Genomic DNA, 9,360 nt, shown 5'->3' with positions numbered 1-9,360 from the left:
GTTTGGAATCAGAATAGCTGAGTGATTCTGAAACAGATTGATAAAATCACTTTGATCTGAGTTTGTGTGACTTGTGACTTAGTTTACACATTCCCCAGCTCATGAAAGCACTCTTGGAGTCCGTGCGAATGTTAAAATGCATGTGAAGTTTAAGCATATGCTTATGTTTTTTCCTCATTTGGGAAAAAGAAATGCGTAGTTATACTTTTCTCTAAGGTATTTGTTTGATAGGCTATAATGCAGAAGAGAAGAGGAATTATTTTCCTTACTTAAAAATAGTCCTCGAAAATTAAAAGCTGTTTAAAAATTAGAAGCATGCACTGCTATGTTGAGAGTTGTGCAGATAGGTAACGTGGAGAAGAATTCTAAGGAAGGTCTTGGTTATTAAGAAGTTGGCCAGTCTGCCAGAATTTAAAGAAAAAATGTGTCAATGCTAATAGAACACCCTTTACTAATACGTTGTAAACGCTGCAAGTTATAGTTAGGGAATATTAATTAAAATAGGGCATGTAAAATCCAGAAAATATTTTTAATTCCTTTGATCTCTCTAATCAAATACAGTTTAGGTTGACTAATAGTCATCTTATGTAGCTTGATTGATGTTAATTTATTTTATTTCTTTGAAACTCATAGGGCCAAGCTGTGAAAGTATCCTGTGGTCATCAGCCTATATTTTTGAGCTGGATGGAAATCAGGCATCGAGGTCGCCAAGGTGAAAATATTGCAGAGATTAACAGACAGTTAGCAGAAAAACTTGGCATTACAGATGGAGAACAGGTTTGAAATGCAATCTTTTTTTCTTATTTAAATAAAGAGTATATTGCAAGATACCTGAAAAGGTAACAATTTACAAGTTAGCTATGAACTTCTTGTTTCATCTATTTAGACAGTTACTTCATTTATATCTGCTCATAAGAAAAGTTAACCATCATGAAACATCTCAAACATGAAAAGATTTGCTCATTAAATCATAAACAATTGCCTAAATAATTTTAGGATAGGCTTGTGGGTAGCTTTTTGCAGGGCTGGAGCCCTGCACTATCTGCAGTGCCGTTAATTTTAGGAAAATACACTTTTAAGCAATTAAAGAATTTGGGAATTACCTTATGAGAATATTTTGCCTGGGGTTCCTGTTATTTTAAAGTAATTATTGACTTACTGCATATTTCTTCTTGTTGGACTTATTTGGGGTTTAAATTTTCATCCCTCTTTTTCGCCCTTCACCATATGTCCCTGTGTGTCCTCTCTCTTTGAACATGTATTTAAATTGCCTCTTACTCTTGGACACTGTGTTGAACTTCTTGTAAAAGATTCTTTCATTGGACAGAAGTTGAAGAGATGCCCAAGAGTCCCATTCTCACATGGGACTATTAAAATCTCAACATGCAAGGGGTTTTTTTGTATTAATAGGTAGAGATTTAAATGAAGAAGAGTAGAGAAGTATTACTCTACACAGTGTTACTGTGTAGTATATTCATATATGCCTATTCTCTCATATGGAAAATGTTATTCAGCATAACAGAAGACATCAAAGAATGTGGCTCAAAGCAGTGTATTATCTTACCTTGTTTACTTTTCTAGCGTATTCTCTCTAGAAATGATGTATCTATTTGTAGAACTTTACAATTTACTAGTTCAGTGGCAAGGTAACTACCCTTTCTTGTTCTAGCAATTAATAGCCTTCAACAGAAAAACAATTGACAAGGAAAACCTAAGAAAACCTCACCCAACTGTTGCCTGAAAATAATCATCCGTACAATCGAACGAATAAATGAATAATTAGGTAGTTTTGCCATTGTTTTGGATTCAGGAATTGCATGTTTGCTGTGTTTCATAATAATATGCTCTTCTATTTACCATGTTGGAGAAAAGATATTCCTCTCAACTTTTGCTTCAAACTGGGGACCTACAGGAATTTAAAATCAGTTGTTACTTTTATAAAAGCTGGCCTGAAATAAATCTCTCTCAGAGGACAGGTAACTAGTTTTATATCAAGAGAAATTTAATGAAGTTTATTTTAAAATGTATGACATGATATTGTTTGCAAATTGTTACTTTCTGTCCAATGGAACCTTTGGTAAAAATTAACTTTTGAAATATATGTTTAATGCTTTCTGAAAAGCCTAGGCCACAATAGCTTTTATCATTCCTCCTGATACACAGGACCTTAACACTGTTCTGTGGAAGTGGGGCTGCTTCCTGTGAAACCATTCATAATACAGCTGATTTTGCTTTTGTATTGTACTTTTTCCTCATTTCTTCATCTGTTTCCACCTTATCTAAATTTGTGCACAACCTGGCGAATTTTTCAGCATTCTAGAGTCCAGGACATTTAAAAATAAAAATTGAAAAATGCAAAGACAGCTATGTGATCAATATGCATTAAAAATTGTTTGTTATCAGCTGATAAAGTTCTTGATGCTTTTCGCATTCCCTTCCATTCACAGTGTGTTGAAGTCCCCAGGCATGCCCAATGCAATCTATTTCCATTATGTTGAACATCCGTCTTCTGCTTATGAATTACCTAGTGTCATTAAGAAGATATATGTTCAAAGTAGTGAAAACGTATCATGAAGGAGATGTCAGTTTTCTAGTTGAATTAAAGATGGAGCTTTTCTGTGTTTAAAAATAAGAAGTTAAATATTTTGAAATGGTGTTTCTTCTACTTTTGCCAGGTATTTCTTGAACCCTGTTCCCATGTCTCCTCCTGTCAGCAAGTAGAAGTGGAACCACTCTCAACAGATGATTGGGAAATTCTGGTAATAAAACCTTTTCCCCTGTTCACATCCTTTTCTTACAGATGACGGAGATTTTGACACAAGCAGTTTTTTGCACAATGCCCCATTCTTTTCAGCCCCCAAGGAAATACCAAATGTGGTGGGGTTTAATTGTATTTTATATTTCAAATGGTGTATTAGAAAGAGACGTAGAGTTTTTGTCTTCAAACGACTGTTGAAAATGTATGCAGTATTTAATTTATAATGATATCACATTTCCCCAGGAACTGCATGCTGCTTCTCTTGAAAAACACCTTCTTGACCAGATTCGAATAGTATTTCCAAAAGCCATCTTTCCTGTATGGGTTGAACAGCACACTCACGTTTACATCAGAATTGGTAAGCAACAGTGAAGGCTCTTGTGGCACCTTGAGTAAGCTGTTTGCAAGAGTGGATGCATTCATTGACCTGCTTTGTTCATACTCAGGTACACTTATGCCAGCAGCCCCCTATGGGAGATTAGAGCCGTGCACGGAGCTCCTGGTACTTCCCAAAACACGCGAACTTGAGGAAAATACCACCAGCACACCTTCCAAAGAAAGTGATATCTTGCTCAAAAGTTTTGTGAAAAATAACACGGAGCAAGAAGAAACAGTAAAGGATCCTTTTGCCAAACAACCTTACTTAAAGCCAGGAGTCCCTGAACAGAGTAAGGCTGATGCAAACTTGGCATTTGGCTCAAATGTTCTCCCAAATATATGGAATTTCATAGGGAGCATTTTCTCTCATACATCTGATCAGAAACAAAAGACTTTGTGTGATAAAGATGAAATGAGCACCTTCAAAGACAAGCTGCTGAACTTAATTCACATGGATTCCATTTTTAGAGTATGTCAGTCCCAGCCTCCCAGTGTACAGAATGCATCTGCCACTCATGCATTTCTGAAATGCAATGCTATCCATGTTTTTCCGTGGAATTTAGAATTTATTGATTTGGATCCAAATCCTGTAGTATCTTATGGGAAAATAAATGAGCTGCTTTCCCCAAGACAGCGTCATCAAGAAGCAAAGCAAAATCTGCCATTTGAAAAGCAAAAGCACTTGACTAGTACGCAAGACAAAAATCATTCTAATAGCAGTCAAGCGTCCAGTGAGGGATCTGTTGTTCAAATCGTTTGGAACGGATTTGAAGACCTAAAGAGTGTCATAGAGTATGGCCACAGTGGGGAAGCCCTACATGTTGGAAGAGTTTGGGTCAGTTTAAGCACACTATCTTTTGGACTTTTTTTATTGGATAATATTTTCTATTGGATAATTGTGGAACTGGCTAATTAATATGCATTTTTGGGATATAGACTTTGTTTTAAGCTCTCAAGTAGAGTATACTAGAATCAAACAATATTTACTAGAGCTCTGCTTTGCTCAGCACATTCTGGACTATGTTACTTACTGTCATCCTCCAAGATGTACAGTGTACTCTGGGTTTCTGCATTCTTAGCATTTTTGCACCAAATGGGGAAAACTCTTCGGTGTTTCTGGAGGGAATGCATGCTTTCTTCAAAATCTGTTGGTAGCCACTGTACTCAGGAGAATGTGAAAGTATCTATTTACAGACATTCAGTACTGCATAATGAGATTCTTCTCATCAGTTATCACTTTAAAATGTGCTTTGGACTCTAGGTGTCATCAAACTGCAAAGTAATGGGATCACATATCCTAGTGCTACATAATGTTTGCAAGTGCTTTTATATACTCTTTAAAATAAATCTTAAATAATATCAAATAACTAGCTTTTATATAATTTAAACTATTTTAGTTTTTATATATACTATTTTGCAAGGTGCCACAAGTCCCGATGTGCAGACACTGATATTTCAGCTTGTTCTGATAGAACTACAGCTTGCTTATGTTCTTTCTTTCCTGGAAGCACATACGAGATTAACAAAAATAGATAAAATGCACTCCAAATCACCATTTGACTATTTTGACATAATATACTTCTCACCATTCACTTTTTTTTTTGTTGAGAATGAGAGCAAGAGCCTGCAGTGGTCTTTACCACTAAATCTTTTGAGAGATGTAACAATTTTCCAAATACCAGCAATCATAAAGTCTGTCAGACTTAATAAACATTTATGAGATGTTTTCAATTTGGATATATGTTTAAAATAACACAGAATATTTGAAAAGTAGTTTCCTTTTTAAAAGGGTAAACTGACTAGTACAATTTAGGGAAATAGGATTTTCTCTCTCTGTGCTGCAGATGTGCTTATTTCTGATCTGTATAATGGCCTATTTATATTTACCTGCCCATGTAAAATTAATTTTAATCAGCAAATGAGAGTTGTTGTTTTTCTTCTATACTAAAAGTATTCTTACAACGTTCTAAGAATTCCTCCTAATTCTTCTTTTTCAACCTTTTGGGTTTTATTTGAAGAAGTTAGTAGATGGTCAGCTACGGTGAGCACTTTCACAAATAGGATAAAAGGCAATTAGAAGTGTGCATGAGAGAACAAGATTTGGATACCACCATCCATTTTATGGTTTCCTTCTTAATTCTCTTGCAGATTACAACCAATAAACAGATCGATGAGCAAATGTAGAGGTTCTATAGTGATGAAGAAACTGATGTTGTACTATATATGCAATAACTGTTTTACTTTCTGATATTTCCTTTTTCTTTGCTTTTGTTTTAAATATTTCAGATTCCAGATGGTCTGAGAAAAAAACTATGTATCGAAATACATTCAACAGTCCGAATTAAGTCAGTTGAATCTATTCCTAAAATTCCTGTATCTCTTAGACTGCAACCCAAACAGAACTTAGTGAGTTGATATTCTTGGTCATGTATTTGTTCGTATATTGGGAAACTGATAATGTTGCTCTGGTCAGGGTTGGGGTTTTTTCAATGTTTGTTTGTTTTCATTTGTTAGATGATAGTTTGGAAGTTGTCTATCATGTATGACATCATTCCAAAGGAATTTCTTTTTTGAATAATTCCTTGCTTTTTCTTTTTACTATGCAAGTCATTTAAATTAAGAAGATGCTGTGATCCACTTAAACAAGGCTTGTCTGGTAATACTATTTTGTATTTTGATCAATGATACTGTAAACATGAAGCCATTGAATTTTGTTTTGCACTTGGTAAATATTTCAAGTAGTTTGGCATGTTGTGTTATCTGTAACAATCTCCTATTTAAAGGAATTGGCAGCGGTCACAATGGGTGGAGGAAATAGAACTTCTGAATTTTAACTCTTAGTTTCCTGAAGCTATTAGAGGAATGCTGTATAGTACCTTTTAAATGAAAAAGTCTTCCATTATTCTCAAATTGTGAAAATTTCTGATGTCTTTCTTATTAAAAAGGATGTTGACATCATGAAGAAGAAATGGCATTGGTAAGGAAAACATGCATTTTCTGTTTAATTAGGTCTCAAATATAAATAATTGCTGTCAAAATAGCAACAATAATCAATAATAATTTTGTATCAGACCCTCACCTGCAGTACATTAATACGGGTTCCAGCCTAGCAAATTACAAGTGTATACATTTAGTCCTATAACAATAAAAACAAAAAAGAAGAAGAATCATAGCGTTAAAGAGGAAATACCCGTTTTAAGTCTTCTGGGAGAAGACATGCTTATACTCCTCAAACATTGCAGTGCCGAGTGGATTTCCTGAGAAAGACAATTGCAGTAAAATTATTACAATTTTTTATGTGCCGTTTAGGTTTTTACTTCCTTTTAATGCTGATATTTTTTCCCCTCATGCTAAAGATTTAATGTTCTAGACTTATATCATTGAATCCCTCTGTTTTTCTGTAAGTGAGACATATCCAGTCTTCTGAGTGAGCATCTGTGACAGTAAGAACATACTTTGTACCAGTTCTTACAGTCTGTCAGATATAGCTCTGGAATGACGTATTTCTTCATAATGTATCATATGCTTGTCTCTGTGCGACACTGGACTGATTATTTCCCATGTTAGCTGCCCCTCAAAACTTTAAAAACAGCACTTCCCATCATAGCAGGCCTTATGCATGGTTTGTTCTTTATCCCCGATATTCTATTTTGGTTTCTTACCTACAGAGGAATGATTGAACTGAAGTATTATTTTTTTTTTCCTATTCGAGTTAAAAGAGTATTCTGTCAGTAATTTGGTAAAATCGTAGAAAGTAATTATGTGTGCTTTTATATGTTTTAAATGCAGATTTCTCCCCTTCTTTCTAATTCAGTTGCAGTTTTTTTAGTTCTTGGAACAAACCAGACAAACACAGAATGAAATATGACAGTAATTTTCATTTTCCTTTCTGAATACTGCTTTCACGATCTCAGTTGATTCCCCCTTTTTTAGACAGGAATTATGCTTCTGTGATTAGGAACTCAGCCAAGATATACGTGATCTAGACTCAATTTCATTTCCTATTCCATTTATCTAAGTGATCTGGGATAAGTTGTTTGATCTCTTTGCCTGTTGAAGTTTGTGGTGGGTGCCCCTAATCTAGATGAGCCCAGGCTTCTTTGTGTAGGAAGCAGAGTATACAGGGAAGAGAGGGGTGTAATGAGCACCCAAAATAAGTCACTGGTCAATGTTGGTGCATATCTTGGGTGCTCTTTCGAACCCAGGAGCTGAGCAGTGCTCTTGGATCTGGCAATACAGATAAGTAAAAGAAGAATAAAAGCTTTTCCTTGGCCTTACATCAGTGTTCCAAAGATAAAATCTTTAGAGCTGGTGGAAGATTAAACTGTTGCCGTAGCAAGGACTAGACAGGTGCTTTCCATAGAGCAGTTGATAGAAATGGTGTTTGTTGGCAAAATGTTATTTTCTATATAAATAAAACTGTTACATCGTCTTCCATCTCTCTGCTACCGTAAGAGAAACAAATGCCTCATGCATAGGAAGAAAACAATTTTACTTACTAACACCCTGTTTTGTTTAATTTCCCTCTTTCTTTTTTCCTATTTAGCATAAAGATATACGTGAAGATGATGTTAAATCTGCTTTCAGTTCTTGGCTGCAGGATTCTGCTACTGATGATCTCCCATGGATAATGGCAAGCACAGACTGTATACATCTGTCTGTTAAAGAAGGTAAGGAATATACTGTCCTGTGCTGTAGCTGTCTTAACTGTCCATTATGGAATTTCCTTAGGCAATATGCCATTTAATCTCTGTATACACCATTTAACGTAACAGAGATCTCTTTACACTGAAACTGTAAGCATGAATTATGCTTTAATAATTGTTAACTTTTTTAATTCTTTCATTTTGGGTTATATTGTAGTAATTCAGAATACACTAATCTGTTTCATCTTGTGAGGAATAAAAACTGAATTTATTTGGAATTTTAATAATTGTTCCTTGGGTTTTTACAGGAATGGAGGAGTTTTTCCTTAGTGTAGTGCATCCTACGCACATTGAAGAAAATAAGTCTGAGAATATTTTTATACTGAGTCCCGGTTTGCTGCAAAAGACTAATATACAAGTAAATATCACATAGTATCAGGTATCAAGTAATTTAAATTGTTATATGTAGTTAAAAATATATTACATTTTATATATGAAGTATTTTGGTTTCCCTTTTTAAATAAATAATGTCAGTCTGTTCATTAAATTAAATATCTGCATTCTTTATATGTTATTTTATAGCCTCAGCATTGATGAGATTCCAGGCATGCCACACTAGTTACTGAATTTCATAGTCTATATTAAATTCTCAGAAAAATCAATTAGAGCAGAGGAGAGTCAGTACTGTCCAAGTTGGAGCATACTATCCTTATACTTAGTTGTTCCTTCCCTTAATACCTAAACCACTGTAAAATCACTTCACAGTGTATCTGGCAGGAACGGTAGCTTGTTCTGACAAAGGTGAGACATATTCCCCATTCAAACCTACCAAGCTCACACTGCCTTCTCGTTTTTATGGTTTCTGTGCTTATGTTTCTTTAGTCTTTTCCTTTCTCAGGAGAATAAATATTTCCATTTAATATTAGAATTACTGTTTCCATTAATAATTCTGGTTGAACCAGTGCCCGTGACTCCAGGTTTATGGTTATAGGAGTGGGATAACATTTTTACATTTTTAAACTGATACAGTTAAATTTTAGAATTAAGAAGTGATTTTAGTGTCCTGTTTTGGCTTTTAGAATAGATTTTTTTCTGTAAAATTTAGGATTCCTGTTAAAAAAAAAAGTAAAACAAGAGCTTTATTTCTATTGGTAGTAGAGAAGTACAAGAAGACTTCTATAAATTGTGCTAGTGACTGGTACTAAGATGAAAGGGCGAAATGCATTTCTTAATAGCAGTGTCAGCATCTCCTACTAGCCTGTTGTTATCTGTGAACCTCTCTGTTAGCCCTGTTTGCCTGCTCAGCTTTCCATACTAGCTACCTGGTGAACTACACTGAAAAATTCATGCGGGTGAAAAAAGCCAGGTGTTTTGTCAGGTTACTTTCACCCAGATCAGACTCTGGATCTGATTCATTATCTTGCCTCTCAAGTGCTCATGCAGCACAACAGGGGAGGGCACAGGAAAAGCCAGGTGTTTTGTCAGGTTACTTTCACCCAGATCAGACTCTGGATCTGATTCATTATCTTGCCTCTCAAGTGCTCATGCAGCACAACAGGGGAGGGCACAGGAAACAAT

The 9,360-nt window shown here is 35.1% G+C and overlaps 1 protein-coding gene across 1 annotated transcript in view; it reads left to right on the top strand.

Annotated features, from left to right (window-relative positions):
* Positions 1 to 639: 639 nt before the first annotated feature.
* PEX1 (peroxisomal biogenesis factor 1) overlaps positions 640 to 9,360 on the top strand; it is a 25,612-nt gene continuing 16,891 nt past the window's right edge. The window contains exons 1-7 of the mRNA XM_009577889.1: positions 640 to 777; positions 2,676 to 2,759; positions 3,002 to 3,116; positions 3,205 to 3,971; positions 5,423 to 5,542; positions 7,683 to 7,806; positions 8,091 to 8,200. Of these exons, the coding sequence (XP_009576184.1) occupies positions 685 to 777; positions 2,676 to 2,759; positions 3,002 to 3,116; positions 3,205 to 3,971; positions 5,423 to 5,542; positions 7,683 to 7,806; positions 8,091 to 8,200 (1,413 nt within the window). The 5' untranslated portion in view covers positions 640 to 684. The remainder of the gene's footprint in view (positions 778 to 2,675; positions 2,760 to 3,001; positions 3,117 to 3,204; positions 3,972 to 5,422; positions 5,543 to 7,682; positions 7,807 to 8,090; positions 8,201 to 9,360) is intronic.

This window comes from Fulmarus glacialis, unplaced genomic scaffold (assembly GCF_000690835.1).
Source record: "Fulmarus glacialis isolate BGI_N327 unplaced genomic scaffold, ASM69083v1 scaffold15895, whole genome shotgun sequence".
NCBI lineage: Eukaryota > Metazoa > Chordata > Aves > Procellariiformes > Procellariidae > Fulmarus > Fulmarus glacialis.
Note: the sequence above shows the minus strand (reverse complement) of the source record. Positions and strands in the feature narration are given on the sequence as shown.